This window comes from Acaromyces ingoldii (assembly GCF_003144295.1).
Source record: "Acaromyces ingoldii strain MCA 4198 unplaced genomic scaffold FA10scaffold_1, whole genome shotgun sequence".
NCBI lineage: Eukaryota > Fungi > Basidiomycota > Exobasidiomycetes > Exobasidiales > Cryptobasidiaceae > Acaromyces > Acaromyces ingoldii.
In genome coordinates this window covers 2,576,382-2,598,533 of record NW_020290247.1, presented here as the reverse complement: position 1 = coordinate 2,598,533, position 22,152 = coordinate 2,576,382, and the positions used below count along the sequence as shown (strand labels likewise).

At 56.6% G+C, this 22,152-nt stretch overlaps 6 protein-coding genes across 6 annotated transcripts; 3 read left to right on the top strand and 3 right to left on the bottom strand.

The window, feature by feature from the left end:
• Positions 1-192: 192 nt before the first annotated feature.
• Positions 193-2,586, top strand: FA10DRAFT_264259 (PRP3-domain-containing protein). The gene is made up of 5 exons (XM_025520577.1): positions 193-488; positions 554-869; positions 939-1,403; positions 1,461-1,797; positions 1,852-2,586. Exons 1-5 carry the CDS (start codon positions 415-417, stop codon positions 2,514-2,516), a joined length of 1,857 nt encoding a protein of 618 aa, XP_025380830.1. The 5' UTR covers positions 193-414; the 3' UTR covers positions 2,517-2,586.
• On the bottom strand, positions 2,518-7,475 carry FA10DRAFT_277399 (P-loop containing nucleoside triphosphate hydrolase protein). The gene is made up of 2 exons (XM_025523377.1): positions 2,756-7,475; positions 2,518-2,696 (listed from the first exon to the last, which is right to left on the bottom strand). The coding sequence occupies exons 1-2, from the start codon at positions 7,388-7,390 to the stop codon at positions 2,571-2,573; spliced, it is 4,761 nt and encodes a 1,586-aa protein (XP_025380829.1). The 5' UTR covers positions 7,391-7,475; the 3' UTR covers positions 2,518-2,570.
• A 133-nt stretch (positions 7,476-7,608) lies between these two features.
• Positions 7,609-9,020, top strand: FA10DRAFT_247903 (hypothetical protein). Its single transcript, XM_025519473.1, has 3 exons — positions 7,609-7,842; positions 7,923-8,242; positions 8,316-9,020. The coding sequence occupies exons 1-3, from the start codon at positions 7,684-7,686 to the stop codon at positions 8,974-8,976; spliced, it is 1,140 nt and encodes a 379-aa protein (XP_025380828.1). The 5' UTR covers positions 7,609-7,683; the 3' UTR covers positions 8,977-9,020.
• Positions 9,002-11,628, bottom strand: FA10DRAFT_298997 (Krr1-domain-containing protein). The gene is made up of 2 exons (XM_025524675.1): positions 10,609-11,628; positions 9,002-10,551 (listed from the first exon to the last, which is right to left on the bottom strand). The coding sequence occupies exons 1-2, from the start codon at positions 11,595-11,597 to the stop codon at positions 9,045-9,047; spliced, it is 2,496 nt and encodes an 831-aa protein (XP_025380827.1). The 5' UTR covers positions 11,598-11,628; the 3' UTR covers positions 9,002-9,044.
• Positions 11,629-11,864: 236 nt separating this feature from the next.
• Positions 11,865-20,757, top strand: FA10DRAFT_247900 (hypothetical protein; the record flags this gene model as incomplete). Its single annotated transcript, XM_025519472.1, has 2 exons — positions 11,865-13,437; positions 13,502-20,757. 2 exons carry the CDS (start codon positions 11,865-11,867, stop codon positions 20,755-20,757), a joined length of 8,829 nt encoding a protein of 2,942 aa, XP_025380826.1.
• Positions 20,732-22,137, bottom strand: FA10DRAFT_264255 (hypothetical protein). The gene is made up of 2 exons (XM_025520576.1): positions 21,803-22,137; positions 20,732-21,736 (listed from the first exon to the last, which is right to left on the bottom strand). Exons 1-2 carry the CDS (start codon positions 22,085-22,087, stop codon positions 20,888-20,890), a joined length of 1,134 nt encoding a protein of 377 aa, XP_025380825.1. The 5' UTR covers positions 22,088-22,137; the 3' UTR covers positions 20,732-20,887.
• Between the last annotated feature and the right edge of the window lie 15 nt (positions 22,138-22,152).

The following is a 22,152-nucleotide window of genomic DNA, read 5'->3' as shown; positions in this document are numbered from 1 at the left end:
GGAGAAGAGATTCAACCGTGCTTTTGCCACACAAAGAGTATCATCCTGAGTAGCTACACAGCTTTTTGTCGAAGCTGGCTGACGACATCGGGGCAAAAAAACGCGACGAGGGTCTTACTTTATTTTCCATAGCTGTATATATCCTTATTTGTTGCAATCAGAATCTGATACAGACTTCAACGACAACGAGGACCGTCACTTGCCTTTAGTTCGAGTGATCAGTCCCTTGCGAGGCATCTGATCACTTGTTTGCATAGCCAAGCCCGCTGTACCAACGCTCAAATGCGGAGGCAGAGGAAGAAAGAGACACCAAGCTACAATCGATCACGTGCATTTAAGATGGAGGCTGAGGATCTCTGAATGCCATGTCTTCTTCCTACAACCAACAGCTCTAGGCACATTGCTCCGGCAAATATGCCGCCGAAGCGCCCCAATGAGGCCGAAGGCGCCAATGGCCTCGAGAGTGCAGTCAAAAAGCCGAGGACGAGGTGAGTGCGCAGCCACTTTGAAGCTGAGGGATGACTGGCATGCTGAGTACCTCCCCCACTGTTAGTGCTGAGGGCGCAGGCCCCCAAAGCATCCAGGCCCAGATCGAGGCGGCGAGGGCCCGGGCACAAGCGCTACTCGCCAAGCACCAGCCGAACCTGAGGTCAGGTGCTAATGGCAGCGGTCAAGAGGCTGGATCCAGTGCAGCATCGAGACCTGCTCAGCCGGTGGCACGACCGCCGCAAGCGCCCTCTAATGGCGTGAGCAGCAAGCCTGCTTCTGGACTCGATATCGCCGCGATGCAAAAGCAACTAGCAGAAGCCAGACAAAGAACACTGGAAAGGACCAGCATGCTGACCAACAAGGGTGTTCTCCCTGCGTCAGTGAGTAGATGGGCTCTTTTGCTTGCGAGCCATCCCCATGCTCATTGGCATTCCCATTCGTCGCTACAGAGAGAACGAGATGGCGATGCTCGGGGAAGTGGCATTCATCCACTACTGTCCGGTAGAGGAGAGACATCGTCAGCTCCATCAACATCGACTTCGGCCAGAGGCAAGCCGGCTTCGACCTATACACCGCGCCAGAATTATGGCCCTAAATTCTCCTCGCTGAACGCCAACAACAGATTCGGGACCCCGTCGGCGCCGGGCCCTCTGTCGAGTGCGCTCGAGGTCCCAGAAAAGGTCAATCCCTATTTGAGTCAAACCGATGGGGATGAAGAGGCGGGCTTGTCTTCGGTCGCGCCAAAGTCGAGAAGCATGCATAAAGGGATGGCCTTCCACCGACCTGGAAGGCACGTCAGGGCGGCTGAGGAGGCTAGGAGGGAGGCACAAATGGAGGCTCTCAAGAAGAGGATCCAAGAAAGCGCAAGAAAAGCGGGAATGGAGGAGTTGAGTGCCGAAGAAAGGGCATTAAGGGTATGTCTCTCGACAGACAAGCGCCCTTTTCATGTGACTGACCCTTTTCTTCGACAGCGCAATCCGCCGCCCGAAGTCGAGTGGTGGGATATGGCTTTTCTTCCCGGCAAGACGTACGATGCGGTCGCGATACTTGACGCGCGCAATGAGAAGTCCAAAGAGGGTGACGACGATGGTGGGCCTCTCTTGGCGGGTGAAGGCAGTCCGATCGATCTCTACATCCAACATCCGATTCCAATCCCAGCTCCCACTGACAAAAACAAGGTGTCCGCCAAAGGCGTGATGCTAACAAAGAAGGAGATGAAAAAGATGAGGAAGCAGCGCAGACTGGCTGAGCAGGAAGACAAACGCGATCGCATCAAGATGGGCCTCCTGCCGCCGGATCCGCCAAAAGGTGAGTCGTGCTTCCTCAAAGAACCTCTCGAAGCATACACTGACTTCCGCTCAGTCAAACTCTCAAATCTTATGCGAGTCTTGACGTCCGAGGCTGTTGCGGATCCAACCAAGGTGGAAGCGCAGGTGCGGCGAGAAGTGGCCGCCCGCAAGGACAAGCACGAGCGCACCAATGAGGAGAACAAGTTGACCCCCGAAGAGCGCCATGCCAAGCTGCTGGCGAAGCAGCAGAGTGACGAGGCCAAAGGTCTTTTCAGCCTCGTCTTCAAGATTCGTCACCTGATCTCGCCCTCGCACAAATTCAAAGCCAGAAAGAATGCTCTACAGAATGGCTTGACGGGTTTGGCCGTCTTCCACGAAAATTTTGCACTTATAGTCGTGGAAGGCGCAAGCAAGGGGATCAAGGCCTACAAACATTTGATGACGAACCGCATCAATTGGCAGGATCCAGGGCGGCCCAAGGAAGAAGACGATGACGAAACAGCATCGTCTGCGGCAAAAGAAGGCGCCGGTGGTCAAGATGAGCTTGCGAAGGTCGAATGGAGCGAGAACCGATGTGACCTCATTTTTGAGGGTCCCATTCGCGAACGCAACGTTGCGCACGGCTTCCGAGCCAGGAACGCGCCGAGCGATACAGACGCAAAGGAGATTTTGGGACCAATGATGGCGCCGTACTGGGATCTCGCCAAACGGTTCAAGGACCCTTCCCTCGAGGAGTAGTATCCGCTTCACATGTATTCTATAAATTCTATCAATTTCATTAGAAAGGCTACGCTAGCCATTGGGGTCTCGACCATCTCTCTGGAGAAGTGCGCGCATAGCATCGCAAACCTGCGCTGCCGGACCACTCGTGAAGGCATCCTGTGCCTCCTGAGGTCTCTCAAATGCATCGTCCATGGCCTGCCGTCTGTGTCAGCGCCTAAAGTATCTGAGAGAGCGCTTCTTTCTGATCGACTCACCTGGTCGAGAAGGCGCCTCAGGTGCCTGCAGAGCACAGCGATTCTCGCGTTGGCCCGCAGCTTGATCCATCCTTCTTCCTGTCCTTCCTCGTCACGGCTGTTGAGCACAACGCTTATGCCCCCTTTGAGAGCGTGCACCTTGACTTTGCCTCCAAAGAGCAGGATTGCAAACAGAGGTGCCTCTGTCGCATCCCTACACAGGACTTTTTCCTCTGTCCCACCTCCGGCCTTGCCAGACGACCCTTTGCTGTAGACTGCCAAGTAGCCCGAGTCAAACTTGGCATTCGCAAAGAGGCTGCTGGCCGGATGCAGAAACACTCGATGGCCAGCACTGCTTCCCGAAGAGTCCTTTTCAAAGAAACGGACCTCTTTCGCTTCGTGCTGTCGCTGAACCGTACCAGACGAAGACTGATCAAACTTGGCCTTGGGGTTCGCAATACGAACCATGTTGGGCCAGAGACCCGCGACGATGAGCGATCTTGCTAGGCCAGTCGAGGAGGCGTGCGCGTCGAGCGAGTGCGGCTGATCTTTGAAAAGATATGACGCCGGATTGTACGATCTTGATACGAATCCTAGCTCCTGCAGGCTCGTCAAGAGGTCGAAACGCGTCGAGTGGACGTCTCTCAAGCTTGACATGGACAGGAAGTGCTCCTCACAGAACGCTCGAATCTCGGAGTTTGCTGCCCTTTGGAGCCGCATAGACGCCCACATTTCATAAGCCTTTGCGTCGACAAGCAGATCCGAAGCTGGCGCAGGCCCATTAATGTTGGCCAACTTCAGACGGGCCGCACTCGCCTCCTGCCGCTTTTCGAAAGGCGAAGAAAAGAGAGGCTTACACGAGAGCACAGCGGCGACGCTCAACATAGGGCCTAGGCAACCAAACATAGAGCCGAGAATAAACATTTTGCCGAGACGGAGGTCGAGTGGAAGCAGGGATAAGTGTCTGCCGAGGGCGGTGAGTCGAGAAGAAAGTCCCTGATCCGATCTGATGGCCCCAGCATCAACGAGGGTGTAGAAGGCTTGTTGAATGCTTGCAATGCTTGGAGGATCCAAAGCTCCCGAGAGATATTGCCCGACATCTTGATCGGGACCCCTCATGACCTTAACCTGTAAAAGAAGGCTTTCCAGTGGCACCCTCGTCATCTCGGGGGCCTGCTGCGCCGACATATTATGCTTTTCGACGTGCCTCGTGAAGAGTTTGAAGCATTCGCCTGCCCTGACTCGGCCAGCACGTCCTCTTCGCTGCTTGCACGCTGCCCGGCTTGCCCAGCATTCGACGAGCCTTGTCAGGCCCCTATTTGCATCGAAGCGCGTCTCCTTGACCCTGCCCAGGTCCACGACGTAAGCGACATCGTCAATGGTGATGCTAGTCTCGGCTACGTTCGTTGCCACGACGACCTTGCGCCAGCCTGCTTTGGCCCTCACAAAGACACGACGCTGCTCCTCGGCAGAGAGATTGGCGTGAAGAGGTAGCAAGTCCACCTTCTCGGATCCTTGCGTCGCGTTGCGAATCGAGTCCATCGCCTGTCGGATCTCGCCCACGCCCGAGCAGAAGACGAGTATGGCTCCCGTCAGCGTCTGTGAGTCCTCTTCTTGGCGTGCCCGTGCGCAAATCATCTTGACTGTTGCGCCAACGAGGTCGTAGTCGACACCGTCATCCTGGCTCAGCATCTCAATCGACCGCACTTGGTCCTCGTCTAGACCTTGCTCCTCGAGATCGTTTCTGAGCGCCTCTGAACGCTTCTCCTTGCCGTTTCCCCTACCTCCAGGTCGCGATGTTGAGGGCCGGTAACCGGACAATTTTACGACGTCCTCCAAGTAATGATCCCTGACAGGGAATGTCCGCCCTGGAATCTCTAAGCAAGGTGCTCCCCCAAAGTACTTTGAGAATGTCTCGTGGTTGATCGTTGCGCTCATTAGAACAACCTTGATGGTTGGATTCCGCTTGAGAACCTCGCGAAGCTCGAGGAGGAGAAGGTCCGAATCAACTCCGCGCTCGTGGACCTCATCGACGATGACGTGCGAGATGCTCTTGAGATCCGAATCCCCGCCAGCGCCTAGTCTCCTGAGAAGAACTCCAGTCGTCGAAAAGAGAAGACGGCAGTCTTTGCTGGCTTTTCTCTCTCCCCTAATGGCATATCCGACCATGCCGCGAGCTTGGTCAATGTTCTCGCAGCGCTCTGCTGCCACACGCGTTGCCACGCCCATGGCACTGATCCTCCTTGGCTGTGTAACGACAATGGAGCATTCACTACCTTTGCCCTTTGCAATCGCGTCGTCGAGAATGAACTGTGGGCATTGCGTCGTCTTTCCACAGCCAGTCTCGCCTGCAATGATGACTGCACGATTGGCCTCGAGTAATTGCAAGAGCGCTTCTTTGTTGGCGTGTGCAGGTAGCGTAGCTCGCGAAGCTTTGAATGGAGCATATTCGCGCGAGGTCCAAAGCTCTTCTTGACGCTGTCGCAGCCTCTGATCTGTGCCTGCATCCCTCTTGAGCTCTTTTGGACGCGATGGACCTGATGCTTTAGCCTTTGCTTCAATGTTGGCCGCTCGAATTTCCCGCTTCTCCTTTTCTTTGATTGGAGCCCGAGGAGTGAGACCGGCCATGACTTCAGCGAGGTCCGGTGGGTCGTCTACGATGGACTGCCAATTCGTTTCGAGGTCTTCCACCATGGCCAGCAGCACGCCCCCTTGACCCGCATCCACCATGTCTACCCAATCGGGGCAACCAGCATCTGCATCGGAAAGACAGCGAACTAGTCGCCTGGTCAAGGCTAAACGAAGATATGCTGGAAGGGTCTTTGAAGCGATGTAGAAAGTCGGAATGCGTCGTATCGATGCAGAGGATTCGATTGGATAGAGACTTGTCCTGCCGGGGCAGACGCGAAGCCTGACGTCTTCTGCTTGTCTTGACTTTTCCTCGGCGGAAGCAATGATAATGTCGAAGGCCTCTTCCCTCGGGCGCTGGGAGCTGGACAAATGTCGGTCAGATGGAGGCGTTTCGATGACCTTCTCCGGCCCAAGCACGGCATCCAATGCCATTCGCTCATCAGCACGTTTCGTCTCGATTTCGCCATCTGGGGCTGCCAAGTTCTTCAAGAGATCATCGACATTTGCAGAGGGGTCCGAACATGCCAAGCGCCTGAGTAGGATGTCGATAGCCAACGCCTCTCTGGCGTCCATTTCGACACATTGAGCCAATGTCAGGGCCTCGCTCACTGCCTGTCTTGGGAATCCAGCAAGCTTGACCAGACGTTCTTCCGCCCACCGCAAAGCCAGCGATTCCTCCTGACCTGCAGATGCCGAGGAAGTCACGAATGAATCTGCTTTTTTCGAAGGAGCAAAGGCCTTGGGGAGATCATCCTCTGGGCAATACAGTACCAGATATTCGAGGCCGGCCTCTTCGTCGGAGAGGTGAGAGATGGAGAGACCGACGCTCCCCTGTGTCCTTCCCTTGCGGGCTGAAGCGACCCATCGTGCTGCGGACCGGGCATGACCTTTGCGAAAGCCCAGAGCAGTGAGCCTTTTGGTTAGCTCCTCAGAAGCCTGGCTGCCGCCTGAACTCTCAGCCTGGCCATTTCCTCTAGAGGGTGTCGAGGTACCCGAAGCTGGAGCAGATGAGAATTCCTCGGTATCTCCCTCTTCGTCCTCGTCGTCTTCTGCCTCGGGATATGCCTCAAAAGCCTCTCGGACCGTCTTCTCTACCGCGTGCCTCAAGCTGCTTGCCATGCGAACCTCGACAGCCTCTTGCCACGCTTTGGAAAGTGGTCGACCCGGAGCATTCACGTATTCTCCCTTTGCCTCGAGCTCCGCCTGCTTGGCTTTGGCCTCCCTCTTGGCCTCCTTCTCCGCTTGCATCTTCTGGGCCACCTCGAAAGGATCATCGGCCCAGAGCCACGCGAGATGCTTTGGTGCCTGTTGCTTGTGTTGTGCCAGCTCCTGCCAGTACTCTCTCGGGCCTGACGGCAGGACTCTGTACAAGCTCAGGGTGGAACAGAGGCGAAAGAGGGCATAGGTCGCGCCCCAATGTCGAGCGTGCTCCTTGGAGGGCAGCGCGACTGCTGATCCCTCGTGCCCACTCGGGTCTCTCGCGTCCATCCTGACGATGAATGGATGCGAGGCATCGCTTTTGTTCGTCTTTGTCAAGGTGACTACAAATGTCCATTTCTCTTCGCTTTCGTCGCCGCCCTCGTCTCCGGCCTTCTCTTTCTCAACTTCGTTGTCGGCCTTGACCGCGTCTGAGGACTGCTCGTTTGACTTGGCCCTCGGCAGCTTCCGGACATCTATTTGCGGACGCAGCCAGCCAGCCGCTTGGTGATGTTTCTGGATCCTCTCGTTGAGCAGCGCAAGCGGCGTCTTGGTCCCCGGGGGGAATAGCATTACCTGCGGTGGCTTTGCAGAAGATGCAGCAGTAGCTGTCGTCGCTGTCGCTGCACCTCCACTGGCAGGAGACTCAACCCCAGCCTTGTCCTTGCCTTTTCCCTTGGATGGCGGTTGCGGCTGCTGCGCCTTTGTATAGTACGTCGGCGCTGCCGGCTTCTCGCCCTTGCCCTTCACCCAGTCGGGCAGGGGAGACGCCTTGCTGCTCGTCGCGCCCGTCGACTTGATCGACGCATTCTTCTTCCGAGGCGCCATCTTTCTAACTTCTCTCTTCTTTGTCTTCTCGTCCTCCTCTCCCTCGCCCTAGCCCTCCTCGGCTCCTTCCCTGAGAATCCTCTAGTCCAGTGAGAAAGGCTTGGTTGTTCTCGAGGAGAGCGGTGTGTTGTTCCTTCATGTGCTGCAAACCCTCACGTGGAGGCAGGAAGAACTGGCCAAGATCCGTTTTCGAAAATTTCCAGACCGACATTGCTCCTCTGAACTTTTTTTTTAACTTTTCGGCGAGTGTCAATCGCTCTCGACATCAGGGCCAGATTAGGAGGAGGGCAAGAATGTCGAGCGACGTGAGGACGACGTCAAAAATTGACGGTACAGGGGAAGGCAGGAAAGACAAGAAAGTCGCAAAGGCCGCCCCGTCGCCGCTCGTCACGACTGGAGGGACGACGACGAAGAAGGTGAAGGCGGGCAGCAACTGGAAGAAGCTACAGCGGGTGAGAGAGAGAGACACGAGTCCTGAGTGGCCAAATTTGAGGCTGTGTATGCTCACTCATGTCGCATCTTCATTCTGTAGACTCTTGGAGGGACGGGCGAGTCTGTACGGAAGCTCAAAGCGGCATCGACAAAGCGCAGTGGAGGGACGAAGGCGACAAGTAGCGAGGTTGTCGCTGAGACATCATCGTCCAAGAATGGCAAGACCATCGCGTCAGAGCCCTGGTTCGCCGATGACCTGAGCCCGGAAGATCTGGAACTCGTCAAAAGCGGCAAGTCGGTTTCTTCCTCTTCTGCACTTGGACTTGGGGGCGGGGTGGAAGAGGAAGTGGATGAAGAAACAATGCGAAGACGCAAAAAGGCCATTCTGGGAGATCCTGATCTATCAAAGGAAAAGTCGGAGTGAGTAGTCTGCACTGTCTCTCTAATAGGCCTATAGGAGAGGCGCTGACCAGTTGTTCTTCCTTCCACAAAGACCGGGAACGTATGTGGCAATCGACTGCGAGATGGTGGGCGTGGGGCCCAACGGGGCGGAGTCTGTTCTTGCACGCGTCTCGCTCGTCAACTGGCACGGCGCTTCGATCCTCGACACCTTCGTCAGGCCTCGCGAAAAGGTCACTGACTATCGGACATGGGTTTCTGGTGTGCGACCCAGCGACCTCAAGACAGCTCCTACGTTTCAAGAAGTGCAGGATCAGGTGTCGGGCATCCTCAAGGGCAGAGTCCTCATCGGCCATGCGGTGCAAAACGATCTCAAGGCGCTCTTGCTCAGCCATCCACGACCGCTATTGAGGGACACGAGCACATTTGAGCCCTTGCGCAAGCTTGCCAAGACGAAACGGCCCGCGCTCAGAAAGCTTGCGAAGCTTGTGCTCGGCATCGACATGCAGCAAAAGGGCGAAGAGCATTCGAGTCTGCAAGACGCCCGGGCAACGATGGCCATCTATCGTCGCTACCACGCTCAGTGGCAGGAGGCGCTCGGCTTCAACAATAAGAAGGGCCTAGCAGCGCTGCAGAAGGGGAAAAGAAAGCGAAAAGAGGTCGAGAGTGGCGAAGGCGACGCTGGGTCTACCAGCGAGGCCAAAAGGCCAAAGAAGGCAGATGCACTCGGTTCAGACTGGTGGAAGGATCTGTAATACTCTTTCGATGGGAACAATTTGTACAAGTAGCCATAGCAATTACATCACTGTATTGAGACACTTTACTACGCTTCCACGCCATGTTCGCGCTTGCCCTTGATCTTCTTCGATTTCTTGCTTTCTTTCTCCTTTCCCTTTCCCTCTTCCGGCCCGTCTTCCTCGCTGAGCTTCCTCTTCTTCTCACGTCTCCCGCCCTCCTCCTTCTCGCCTATCTCCATGCCCTCAGCATCACCAACCTGCTCTTGTCTTGCTTTTTCCTTGAGCCGCTCTTGTTTGCCCTTCCTCTTCTTGCCCTTGGACCGCCTCTCTTCCTCCTCGCCCTCTGCGACCCCCTTGCGATCGGCCAACCCTCGCCTAAAGTCTCTCAGCCTGTTTGAGAGATCCTTCGGCCGCGTCTTCCCGCGCTTGTAGGGCTGCAGGTGCTTCAGACCCACGACCTTGTTGAGCTGATCGTCGTCGGCCAGGAGGATCTCGATGGCGGACAGGCCAAAGTTGGACTTGGGCACCTCGGTGTACTTGAATCTAGTCGGCTGGTCTCCTCCAATCACATCTTCGTACTCGAGGTTGTAGTAGTCGTCCACGGCCTTCGAGAGCTTCTTTTTGCGCTCCTCCTTGGTCATCGATACGACCTGCTCATTGCCCACAGGTATCTCGGCGTCCATCTCGTCTTCGTCGACGCCGTCTGCATCCTGTGCTCCACCTCCAGAGGCGGCAGCAGCCCTTTTCGCCATGGCCTTTTCCTTCTTCTTGAGCTTCTTCTTCTCGGCCTTGGACAGCCTCTTTGGCTCTTCAGGAGCTTCGTCATCTTCCGCCTCGCCATTAACAAAGTCGGCGTCCATTTCGATTCTTTCATCGTCTTCACCTCCTCCTTTGCCCTTCTCGGCCTTTTTCTTTTCCTTTTTGACCTCTTTCGCCTTGTTCTTGCTCTTGCCCTTGTCATTGCCTATTGAGGCCCCTTGCCGCTCGTCTTCCTCGGCCAAAATGTGGGAAATGTCAATCTCATCGTCCCACGTTGGCTTCTCGTCATCGTCATCGCCGTAGTAGTCTTCGCCAAAGACACCCTGCATGACTTTGTCGTGCTCGTCCGGGTCAAAGTCCTTGTCGAGATCAAGCTTGCCAAAGTCGACAGCCTGGCTCCCTGTCGCCTCCTTCAGCGCCTTGAGTCGGTTAACGATTCCCTTTCTCTTCAAGGATCTGAGTCGGTCCAGCTCCTTCTTCTTTTCTTCCTTTTCTTCCTCCTTTCGACGCTTGCGCTCAGCTCGCTCAAGCTTGCGCTTCTCTTCTTTTCGTCGCACGCTTCCAACCGGATTCCTTGCATAGCTTTGAATCTGTGCATCGGCCTCACCACCCTCCAAGGCCTCGTAGCGGAAGTTGTATGCGTTTTCGAAGGCCTCAGCCCGAGAGTCAAAGGAGTCCTCGCTGTCTAGGTCTGCTGCTTCGGCATCCCAGTCGCGCTCTTCGCCAGTATTGGCTCTCCTCTCGTCCGCACGCCGAGCCTCTTCCTTCACCGGCCTCCTCTTGAGCTTCGGCGCGGCATTAGGGTTGTCGACCCATCCACGATTCAGAACGTAGCTAGAATTTCAAGTCAGCTTGCGAAGTCTGTGTGTAAGAGCTGATTCATCGACTTACTTCATGAGAAAGTCCTCGTCATCCTCTGTTTGATTTTTCTGCTCCTCCTGGCCTCGCTTCGCCTTCTTGGACTCGCCGTCATCAGCACTGGGAGCAGCTCCACCATCGCCCTGTGCCGCTTCTTCGGCCTGCGTACGCAACGCTTCTCGGACCGCCTGCTCCCTTTCTTTTCCACCTAGCACGCCAAGCAGATACTTTCTGTACGCCTCGGCGTCCGCTTCGTCCTCTTCGTCTTCCTGACGGTCCTTTCGCGTGAAGAAGCCACCCTCGTCTTCTTCTTCCTCCTCCCCTTCGTCCGCCCCATGGAACGCGTTTGTAACTTCCCGCCGGAGCTCCTCCTGCTCTCGAGTGTGGCTGAGTTGATAATCAGGGCCCGCAGTATCTTCTTCTTCGCCCCGCTTCCGGATCATTGTGGCCTCAGCCAGGGCTTTTGCCGGGTCTTGCTCCGTCTCCATGAGCTCCTGAATTCGTTTGCGCTGGTAATCGCCGAGCGTGACCTTTTTCCCGCTTCCCGGTCTTGTCAGCGTTCGAGATGGCAGCAGCTTGGAGCTCGAGGCGAGCGACCTTTCCTCGTCGAAGACTCGCTTCCCCGTCTCGTAGATGCTCTCATCCTTAGCCCGAATCTTTGCCAAAGTCGTCAAGATGGCTGCGTCGACATCGGCCGTAACCTGCTCGCCATCCTCGTCCTCCGTCTCGTCCTCGCTGCTGCTCTCGGACTCATCTTCGTCCAAATCGCCCGCCCCGTGCTTCTCCTGCAGGCGGTGTAGGTCGGCGCGCTCCTTGTTGTGATGAAATCGTGCAGCGTACTCTTGGTTGATGTTGAGCTGGTCGGAAGCGGAGGAGCTTGCGGACGAGGAAGACGACGACCCGCTTGAGCTCGAGCTCGAGCTAGACCTCGACCTCGTCTCTCGAATGTCTACTTTTCCACTAGCACTGCTCGACGCCGATGTCGAGCTCGTCTCCGAGTCCGAGTCCGAGAAGAGCTCCATGTTCCCTCTGGCGCTGCGATCGATCAACTTGAGAGGGAGAGAGTGAGCTTCGTTTTCCTCTTCGAAGAAACCAAAAAATTTAGAGTAGCTGCCTCGTTTACATAAGCTGTCGAATAGGACGGACAAGGGTTTACATAAGCCGATTTTTGTCCGTAGGAAACCCAATTTTTCGAAAACTGGTTGTGCGAGGCAAAATTTGGCTCGACTTCTTCCTCAGCCTCGCTGTCAGCCCTCCAATTCCGACTTCTTCTGCACCAACCAGCAGACATGGCTCCCTCGACAGGCCCAGCAAGGGCTGCGGGAGGGGAAAGGAAGAAGAAGAAGCTCACAAGGGAAGCCAAGTTCAAGAAGGCAAAGGCGCAGGAGGCGGCCGCCGCCGCTGCGAGCGCGGGCTCCTTGGCAAAGGCAAAGGTGAAGGGCAAGGGAAAGGCCAAGGCCAAGGACGAGGACGAAGTCGAGGAGAACATTCACCCGTTTCGTTACAAGTCATTCAACGACCGGCTCGCTTCGGTCCACATCAACGTATCGCGAAACCTGGGAAGGGGCGGCACGGGCGCGCTTGCGGGACTCGATGGCCACGGCGCTCTACCAGGCCCTTCGTCGGGTCGGATGGACGTCGATGGCGACGAAGAGGATGATGATTTCGAGGACGAGGCGCTCCACGCCAAGACGGCCTTCGGGATTGCCATACAGGCCTGGAGAGAACTAAACCTCTCACTACCTTTTACCTCGTTTGCCCAGGACATCCAGCCACTCTCGCTCTCGCTCCCACTGCTTCTGCACAACCAGGAGCGCATAACCTCAGCGCTCTCCTCGGCGCTACAAGTACGCTACCACGACTCCTACCTCGCCTTTGAGCCAGCACTCGACCTGATACCACGCCTGGCCCAAGACCTTGGCTCGGCCTTCATGCCGTCCTACCCGGAACTATTGCAGGCAACGCTGGGAGCCACAATCATTAATAAAAATGCGACAGAGGGCGAGGAGCATGTGGCAGCAAAGATTGTCGAGAGGGCTTTTGAAAGCGCAGCAGCGACGCTGAGGTGCGTCGCCCCTCATGTCCTTAGTGACCGAGGCGTCCCAACAGAGGGGAAGGATGCCCTCATCGCCACTTGGGACATTGTCAAGCCTTACCTCGGCGGGCAGGACGAATCCGAGACCTTTGAGGACGACGAAAGCCCAGAAGAGGTAGACGAAGAGGCGGAGCTGCGCGAGCTCGAGGAAGATGATCCTGACGCTCTGTCGAAAGAGAACGGAAGAGAGCCGAGACATCGTGCGCAAAGGAGGAAGCGACCTCCGCCGGCACACACTCGTCGCTTTGCTTCTGAGGCATTTGCCCACCTGGTTCGAAAGGCAAAAGGACGGCAATTGACAAAAGTTGCGAGGATAATGTCGACAGATCTGCAGGCCGCTCTGCGGAGGTACAAAGAGGAGGAAGAGGGGAAGAGGAGGAGCAACCTGTCCACATCGGTGGCCAATTTTGCTTGTGGGATAGCTGGAGTGTGGGCAGAGGTCGTCAAGTCGGTCGATAGTCGCATTCACAGCGCCGCGCCCTCCCATCTGTCTGCCGCTCTTCTCTCACCGGTGGCTGGAGCCGAGGCCGACCGGGTGGCATTCAAAGCGAGCAACCTGATTGGTCGCAACGTCTTCACTTCCCTCGTCCACCATTCTCTGTCGCAACATCTGGTCGAATTGCACAACTTTGTCATCGAAATGCTCGATGACAAGGTCAAGGCGTGTCAAGGTGATCAAGAAAGCGAAGAGAAGATTCTAGCCCTTGTAAACGCAAGTGATTGGCTGGTCGCCCTCACTGCTACCCGAAAGGGAAAGCGCGTGGATGGTGAGCGAGAGGCCCTCTTCTTTTCCTCTTCAGACCACTAATACCATATGCTCTTCGTGCGCAGAACAAGTCAAAAGCAAGCTCTTTGCAAGCTTGGCCAATACTGCTACCGTTCTGGCAGACAGCAAAAGGGTGACCGACCCGTATCTCCGCGAAGCGCTCGAAAGAAGCCTTGTACGACTTCTGGCTTTGGCATTGCCACTGGGAAGAATACAAGACCTGGTTGGTGCCGGCATCAAAATCGTCGAGCGGCTTTCCACACCCGATGGCGAGGGCCTTTTACCTGCCCCCTTCGTCGCGATGGTCCTTTCCCTAGGCGATCGAGATCTCGACTGGTCAGGCTATCGACAGGTGGCACTTCCCACAGTGCTTCAGAGGACATCCGACGCCATCAATTCGAGCAACGTCGCCGTCTCACAACAAGCTTTCCGAGTCTGTGCGCTCGTGCAGCAGCAGAACCAGCTCGACTTCCTGGTCACAGCGACACCTACACCTGCACTGGCGAGGTGGAGCAACGTCGTCTCCACTGCTGTCGTCGAGCGCCTCTCGGGGTTGAAGAGTCTCTTTGAAGAAGGCAAAGGGGCAGAGTACGGTCAGGATCATGTGGAAGCGTTAGCTCTGGCGCCTCTCTTCAAAGCCCAAGCCGAGGCTATGGCGTCGCTGTTGTCCAGTCTCGTTGTGCCTCTCTCTGCCATGTGCATGGCTTCCGAAGATGGAGACGACCCCGCCTCTATCGGTAGAATTGCCTTCTTGCTCGGATCCTGCCTCGACGCATTGGCCGCCCTTCTGGAACAGGGCTCGCCTAGCTTTGCTGAGAAGACGTGGGTCGCGTTGCAGCCAGCACAGCTCCCTGAGCTCGTCAACTCCCTCTCTTGGCATCGAGTAGCCCTGCTTGCATACACTCGACTCTGCTTGGCCGGTGCCAACAAATTTCAGCAAGTCAACTTCGTATCGCTCGATGATGTGGCAGAGTCGCTCAACGGTCCCCTCATGGGGTCAGACGAGGCATTGCGACTGGCAGCGTCGCGGCTTTTGGCTCTAGCAGGCGCTAGCTCTGGCGCCGGCAGCTTCCTCGATGGGATCGTCGATATCGAGCAGACCGCTCTGAGCGTCGAAACGATCCGCGAGCGTAATGTCCGGACCAGGGCGCTGAGTCGGGAGCTCCTTCGCCTGTCGGCCTCGGGCGAAGCCAAAGAGAAGATCAACTTGCTCGTGTCGATCGCAGTGCGCTACCTCGTCTCGACAATGAGGCTCAACTTCATGCCTCTGTGGGAAGAGAGCAGAAAGGCGCTTGCTGAGCTGGCACCAAGATTTGGTGGAGAGGTGTGGAAAGTAGCCTTTGACGAGCTCAAGAAGCCAGCATCGATTGGGAGACAAATGCTGCAGATCACACCACAAGAATCTGGAGAGGAATCTGGAGAGGTCGGATATGCAGAAGACTTTGAAGGCGAAGAGACCGCCGAAAAGCAATTCAGAGATCCGCTCTTGAAGGAGCGGAGAGACGCTGTCGACCACTTCATCAGGAAAGCGAGAATCGAGCAAAATGGCTCCACTACCATCTCCCTATCGCAGCTTGCCGATGCTCAGAGACCCCGCGGCCGCCTCGATATTGTCAACTACCAGTCGCAGATTCTCAAGCTCTTCAGCAGCATCCACTCGGTCGCTGAGCGCAACAACGGGCCGCTTATGCAGCACTTCTTCCATACGGTGGCCAGCCGGGCGCCACTATCAGAAGATGACGTTGAAGCGGAGAGAGCGGAGGGAGAGACCGACGAGGAGGATATGGTCAAGCTGACTGTTCTGGAAAGAAGAACACAGTTGTGCGCCTACCTCGAAACCTTTGCCCACCTCTCCAATCCGAAAGCACTGTTCCGTGCTAAGGACCTCTACAGCTTCCTTCTTACCCTTTGCGCGCAGGGAGACGGCAAGGTGCAGAAGATGGCCCTGGACTGCATCCTGACGTGGAAGGATCCGGCTCACACGACGTATGCGACGATCCTCAAAAACTTCCTCGAGCCTTCCAAGTTTCGCGACGAGCTCACCAGCCTCGACTTGTCACTGAGAGGCGAATCCATCCAGAAGGCCCATCGACACGGTTTCCTGGCTCTGGCTCTGCATCTCCTCTTTGGGCTCATGATCTCGAGAAGGGGACGCTTGTCGTCGGGCTCGGGCGCATCAGGTCGCAAGATGGCCATTTTGGGTGCCCTGTCCGAATGCTCTGCGGAGGAGCTGCAAACGCTCGTCGATCTCATGCTCGCTCCCTTGCAGGACCAGAGGCCGTCATTCGACAACAGTGGACGCTTCGTGTTCCAGCAAGATGGAGCACCGCAAGCGTCTAGGAAGCGTCAGGCCGGTTATCTCTCTTTGCTGGGCGACGTCATCAAGCACCTCTCGCTCAAGTTGCAGCCACAATGGGCCCAGCTGATCGGTGTCACCCTCAATCTCACCTACCACGCGTCGCTCGTCGCTGAGTCGGGACAGGGCAAGGCGACGCTGCCAGACCGAGCCATTCGCCAGACCGGCCTGAAGCGCATCGCAGACTTCTTCCGTCAGCCGACCGAATATGATTGGTCTGCGTTCTTACCCGCACTCTTCGAACAGCTCATCACTCCTAGGCTGTCCTTGCTCAAGGTCGAGAGCATCCAGAGCCCGTCGGCCATCTTGGACGTGATCCACACGTGGTCAGCGCGCAGCGACACCATCTTTCTCCTCGTTGAGCACGAAGAAACGCTTCTGGATCACGTCAGTGCCTGTCTGGCGGTGCCTTCGGTCAAGCCGCCGGTCATCTCAAAGATTCTTGACATTATCGAGCGAGCCTTGTCCTTCGCCAACGATCAGGTGGCAGAGGGTCAGGAGAACATCGCAGAGGCGGTCAAGGACAAGATTCTTCGACCTCACATCTCGCCACTCATTCAGAGTGTCGCACCGCTCGTGCAGCGATGCTCAGGAGCCAGTGGCGTTGAAGCCAAGACCATCGGTCGCGAAGAGCTGCTCCGTCGGCTGCTCCGCCTGCTGGCCGATTTGGCGCCCCTTGTCTCGACGGCCGATGATGCTTCGCTACTCCTCGAGCTGCTTGGTCCCATGCTCCGAAAGAGCAACGCCTTGATTCCAGAAAGGAGCAAGACGGACCTCCTGCAGATCTTCCAAGACCTCCTCTTGCTTTGTCCCTCATTTCAAGACCCATCGTCAGAGACCTTTAGTCGGCACTACGACCTGTTCTCGAGCCTCTTTGCAATGTTGCGATCGCGCGAGGCGAGGCTTCAGTTGGGATCCGTCTTGCGCCAATTCGCGCGCATCGACGATAGCTTGGACAGAGTAACAGGTTGGGCAGAGGACCTCAATGCGTTCAGTAAGCGACGCATCGACGAAGCCGACTTTGACCGACGGCTGGGTGCTTTTGACGCCATAAATGACGAGCGTTCGCCACCAAATCCGAGCATAAGCGCACGAGAGTGGCTCCCCATTGTCCACAACATGATCTTTTTCATCCAGGATGCAGACGAGCTCGCCATTCGCTCCAACGCAGGCATGACGCTACGCAACTTTATTGACGCAGTGGTGGCGACTTCGTATCCGGTTGAGCTCAAGACCATCTTCTCCACCGTCGTCTACCCAGGCATTCGACGCGCACTTCGTTCGAGGCATGAGCTGGTGCGCAGGGAGGTGCTGAGCGTCATCGGTCATGCCGCCGAGAAGCTCGATCGCTATGAACACTTGGCCGAGATGAGAGGCTTGCTGGCCGGAGGCGACGACGAGGCGAATTTCTTCTACAACATCCATCATCTACAGATCCATCGACGGGCCCGAGCACTACGTCGCCTGGGTGATGAAGCCGAGAAAGGAAGCCTAAAGAGCAAGACAATTTCCGACGTCTTTGCGCCACTGGTCGGACAATTTCTGTTCGAAGAGAATGTCGAAAAGAGCGATCATCACCTCGTCAATGACGCGGTTGTCTGCCTCGGTAGACTGACTTCGCAACTTCAATGGGGGCCTTACAATGCGCAGCTGTGGAAATATCTCGGCCTGGCAAGCAAGGACAAGGAGCACGAAAAGATCTTTGTCCGTGCCGCTATGGCGATACTGGACAACTTCCACTTCGACATGGACGAGCAGGCCATACTCGATGAGGCAGCTGCTGACGGAGACGAAGACGCCGAGAATGGCGAGGAGAGAGCGGAAGAAGAAATCGACGCTGGAATGCAGGTGGACGACGAGGAGCAAAAGACCAAGGCCGTGGCCCAATCGCGAAAGGTTCTCGGAGCAGTGACGAATCGGCTGCTCCCCAAGTTGATGGGCTACCTGAACCAGAAAGAAGATGCGGAGGATACGGTGCGATTGCCGCTCGCAGTCGGCATCGTGCGCGTCATGCAGAGGCTGCCAGAGGAGTCAAGAGATCTACAGATTCGGAAGCTTCTCAACACCATGGCAAATGTGTTCAGAAGCAAGTCGCAGGAAACGCGCGATCTGGCACGAGAAGCGCTCAGCAGGGTTGCCCTGTCCTTGGGCCCCTCGTACTTTGCCATGCTCGTCCACGAACTAAGACGGGCACTGACCCGTGGTCCACAGCTCGCTGTGCTGGCATACACGGTACACAACATCCTCGTCAACATGATGGCCGTGCCGTACGAGGATGAGAAACGTGACCATCTCACATTGCTCGATGAGGGTGTTGCCGACGTCGTGCACGTCGCCGCAGAGGACATCTTCGGACACACGGCCGAGGATCGAGAGGCCAACGAGCACTATCGAAGCAAGACGCGCGAGATGCGGCAAAGCAAGAGCATGGACACCTTCGAGCAGCTCGCTAAGGTCGTCGCGCCAAAGCAGATGACGACGGTCCTTGCCCCCGTTCGCGATATTATGCAGCAAACAGAGGCTCAGCGGGCAGTGCGGGGTATCGATGGCGTGCTCAAACGAATTGCAGCAGGTCTCAATGCCAACGCTCATTTCGCGGACAACGATTTTCTCGTTCTCATCCACACGCTTCTGAATCGCGACTCTCCCTTCTTGCAACCACGGAAGAAAGAAAAGGTTGACGGGGACAAGGACCTACCGCCTAACCACACAGTCCTGCTCAAACGGAGAGACGTCGAAAAGGGCCAAATAAATCGTGATCACTTCAGCCGCAACGTCCATCGCTTCGTCGCATTCGGCCTTGACATGCTCATCACGGCTCTCCGCCGCAATCGTTTCGACGTCACCGACGCAGGCACACGGTCTCGACTGGAACCTATGGTCAGCAGCGTTGCGAACTGCCTCTACGCGCCCGAAGTCGACCTCGTCACGCTGGCTCTCAAGGCAGTGGGATCACTCGTCAAGCTTGGCTCCGAAACGTTGCCTTCCCTCCAGAAGGGTCTGCCGCTCATCGTGAAGCAGACGATAAAGCTCGTGCAGAGCGAGGGAGGGACGCAGTCCGATGTGTCGCAGGCTGCCCTCAAGATGCTCTCCGTCGTCATGCGTGAAGATGAAGTCGACTTCAGCGAGCAGCATCTCGCCGATCTGTGCCATCTCATCGTGTCAGATCTCGAAGAGCCAGCAGTGCAATCGACGCTCTTTGCGCTCCTCAAATCCATCGTTGGCCGCCGTTTCGTCGTCGCGCAAGTGTACGATGCCATGGACAAGGTGGCGGAGATGCTCGTGACAAACCAGTCCTCTTCGATCCGCGAGACGTGCCGGTCCCTTTTCTTGCAGTTCCTCCTCGATTATCCGCAGGGCAAGAAGAGGCTCAGCAACCAGATGCACTTTCTGGCCAAGAACGTATCCTACACGTACGAGAGCGGTCGCTTGAGCGTGATGGAGCTCATAAGGGTCGTCTTGGCCAAGTTTGACGCGACACTCCTCAAGGACTACCTCGACGTATTCTTTGTGGCGTTGGTCATGGTGCTCGCGAATGACGACTCGGCGCCGTGCAGGGATGAGGCAGCGAAGCTCATTACAACGATCGTGACTCTATCTGACCGCTCTGAAGGAGAGCAGGACGAGAACGGTATTGGGAAGCTCGTGCGCCTGACCCATGCCTGGGCCGAGCAAAGCGACAAGCCGGCGCTCGCCCGTGTCGCTGTGCAGACTTATGGTCTCCTCCTCGATGGAGCGCCGGCGTTCGCTTCTTCCTGGGCACCCCGAGCGACCAAGAACGCGTCGAAACTCCTTGAGCATTGTGTCGAACAGCTCGAAGAAGTCGAACGGATGGGACTGCCAGCGGAATCAATGGGCCAGGATATCGTGACGCAGCTCGACCTCGATTGGCAGCTACCGTACCAAACCATGCAGACTCTTTCGAAGCTATACAAGCGCGAAGACTGCCGGTCGCTTCTCGACGACGCCAACATCTGGGCCGATGTTAGGGGCCTACTCCTGTTCCCTCATTCATGGGTTCGCATTGCCGCGTGCCGCTTGCTTGCCTCACTCTTTGCGCATGCCGACCAGGAGGCTGTGGTTGACAGACTGCGCGGCAGCGGGGAAGACGAGGCTCTCGGACTCGTTTCGCTCGTCGATGCGGCCCGGAAGATGGCCCTCCAGCTCAAGAGCCCTCAACTCGAAGAAGATCTGGGTTTGCAGATTGTTAAAAACCTCGTCTTTTTAGGACGATGCTTTGCGCCCATCTCCAAGTCGATCGTTACGAAGGACCAGGAAGTCTCTGTTGACGGAATGGACGCCGTCGCAGACGACGGTGACCATGAGGACAGCGAGGAGGAGTCCGTCGACGAGGGGCCGGACAAACCTGAGGCCGAAGAGGAAAGGGAGACCGAACAGGGCTGGCGAGAGAATCCGCTTGCCTGGCTCTTTTCGAAGCTGTCCTACCAGGCCCGCACAGCTCGGTTGCATGGCGAGCTCAACAACTCCGTCTCGGGGGCCGGTAGCGTTCGAGGAACCAAGGCGATCCTTCAATGGATGGCTGCGATGTCCCAGCACCTCTCCACAAAGGGCGACGACGAGGAGACTGGAGGAAAGAAGAAGCTCGAGGCCTTCTTGCCCCACATCATCCACGTCCTGTTCAGACTCGTCAGCGACCCAGTCATTGCGTCTCAGCCTTCTACGTCGGCACTCTCCGACCTCGCAAAGGAGGTGCAGGAGCTCGTTCAGGGCCTCGTGGGAACTAGCGCATTTGCGAGCGTCTGGACGCGCGTGCAGGCACAGGTCCGGGAGAGGCGAGAGCGAAGGAGGCAGCAGGTGCTCACGAGGGCCATCAGGGATCCCGAGGCGCAGGAGCGGAGGAAGCGCAAAATCAATGAGAACAAGCACAAGAACCGGAAGAGAAAGAACCAGGTCCATGCGTCAAGAAAGGAGGGCGTCAGGCCAGTCAAGCGACATAGAATGTAGCTGTTTACGGAATCTGTAATACAATCCCGCCTTTGCATGAGCAAGGGCGGTAATGAAATAATCTTTTGACAGTCACAGAGGAGGTGTTAGCTTCGATACGATACAGAGAAAGGCGATGAGGGGAAAGTGATCAGATGCGAGGGACGTAGTCGTCATCACGGGGTGACTTGTTGTGCGACTTAGAATGCGCGTCAGTGTCGTCACCCTTGAGCGTGTCGAAGCTTCCACGTCGCTCGTCGTCATCTTCATCGCCGCCGGCATGCACGCCCCGTGAGCTTCCAGGCCGAGGCCCGTCAGTGACCTGATGGTCATCAGAGAAGGGGCCAGCCTGCTGGTGGCCATAAGGCGCGCGCTTGGCATCGTCCAGGTTGACACTCGATGGCCGGTTCACGCCGTCATAGGTCGGCGGCATTCTGTCTTGCTGGCCATAGTGAGGGGGCACATGACCTGACGGAGGAGGTCCGGGAGGTGGAGGATAGCTGTACGGATTGTTTGCGTAGTGACCTCCATTGTAGGGCGTCTGGTAGTATGCGTCGGTATCGTATGGAGCGCCCTGCCCGTACTGCGCAGAGGGTGCCGCCTGCTGCTGCCTTCGTCCCCAAAAGGTTGCCGCTGGTCTTTCACGGACGCTGAGCGGGTCGAGGAGCTGTCGGACGTAGCCGAAGCTAAAGCTGACGAAGAAGGTGCCGACAAAGATTGTGACGATCAGCCAGATGATCGTCCAGGTACGATCAGAGCTCCACTGCGACTCGCAGTACGTCCTCGCTTGGGCCTCCGTCAGTGTACCATTGTTCGAGGGAGAGATGTCGAGGAGGCCGCCGTCCGATTCGGTCCGGCCTGTGTGGCGCGCTGTGCACACGTTGACGATGTCCGTCTTGAGGGTAAAGGTGACGACGATGCCGAGCAGCTCCGATGCAATAACCGCAGCGAAGGCGAGGAGAGAGGCCCACGAGTACGTGCGGGCCAGGGGCAGTCGTTGCTGTTTTTAGCTCAAAGGTCAGCGAGGCAAACACGGGCGGTCTCCACAGCGCACTCTACTACTAACAGTATAGACTGCAAAGAATCCAAAGACTTCAACGGCGGCAGCTCCCATGAACAGGGCACCGCACACAATTTCAAAGAGCTTGAGCTTGCCCGTCTCCTCCTTGTGTCCAGCGTCTTTGAAGTTGCCGGCGCCCAGAAGCACAAGGTAGATGAAGGAGATGACCGTCGAGAAGAGCAGGATTGGCCGAAGGCTGTACGGATACACGCGATTGAGCACACGAGCATAGGCTGGCGGAGGGCCCGTTGGAGGAGGCGCCCGGGTCTCGGGTTGGTATGCGTCGTCCATGCTTGGTGGGTAGCAGAGGGCGATGGTTGTCTTCGTAGGTGTTGTTGTTGTAGAACACTGCCCTA

What these genes read in the sequence shown, in the direction of transcription:
- FA10DRAFT_264259 (XM_025520577.1), top strand. Translation starts at nt 415, where the DNA reads ATGCCGCCGAAGCGCCCCAATGAGGCCGAAGGCGCCAATGGCCTCGAG. An exon ending in CCGAAGAAAGGGCATTAAGG is followed by an intron (nt 1,404 to 1,460) that starts GTATGTCTCTCG and finishes TTTCTTCGACAG; the next exon opens with CGCAATCCGCCGCCCGAAGT. An exon ending in GCCGCCGGATCCGCCAAAAG is followed by an intron (nt 1,798 to 1,851) that starts GTGAGTCGTGCT and finishes ACTTCCGCTCAG; the next exon opens with TCAAACTCTCAAATCTTATG.
- FA10DRAFT_277399 (XM_025523377.1), bottom strand. Translation starts at nt 7,390, where the DNA reads ATGGCGCCTCGGAAGAAGAATGCGTCGATCAAGTCGACGGGCGCGACG. An exon ending in TGAGGCGCCTTCTCGACCAG is followed by an intron (nt 2,697 to 2,755) that starts GTGAGTCGATCA and finishes CACAGACGGCAG; the next exon opens with GCCATGGACGATGCATTTGA.
- FA10DRAFT_247903 (XM_025519473.1), top strand. Translation starts at nt 7,684, where the DNA reads ATGTCGAGCGACGTGAGGACGACGTCAAAAATTGACGGTACAGGGGAA. An exon ending in ACTGGAAGAAGCTACAGCGG is followed by an intron (nt 7,843 to 7,922) that starts GTGAGAGAGAGA and finishes TTCATTCTGTAG; the next exon opens with ACTCTTGGAGGGACGGGCGA. An exon ending in CTATCAAAGGAAAAGTCGGA is followed by an intron (nt 8,243 to 8,315) that starts GTGAGTAGTCTG and finishes CCTTCCACAAAG; the next exon opens with ACCGGGAACGTATGTGGCAA.
- FA10DRAFT_298997 (XM_025524675.1), bottom strand. Translation starts at nt 11,597, where the DNA reads ATGGAGCTCTTCTCGGACTCGGACTCGGAGACGAGCTCGACATCGGCG. An exon ending in GACGAGGACTTTCTCATGAA is followed by an intron (nt 10,552 to 10,608) that starts GTAAGTCGATGA and finishes TTGAAATTCTAG; the next exon opens with CTACGTTCTGAATCGTGGAT.
- FA10DRAFT_264255 (XM_025520576.1), bottom strand. Translation starts at nt 22,087, where the DNA reads ATGGACGACGCATACCAACCCGAGACCCGGGCGCCTCCTCCAACGGGC. An exon ending in GATTCTTTGCAGTCTATACT is followed by an intron (nt 21,737 to 21,802) that starts GTTAGTAGTAGA and finishes AGCTAAAAACAG; the next exon opens with CAACGACTGCCCCTGGCCCG.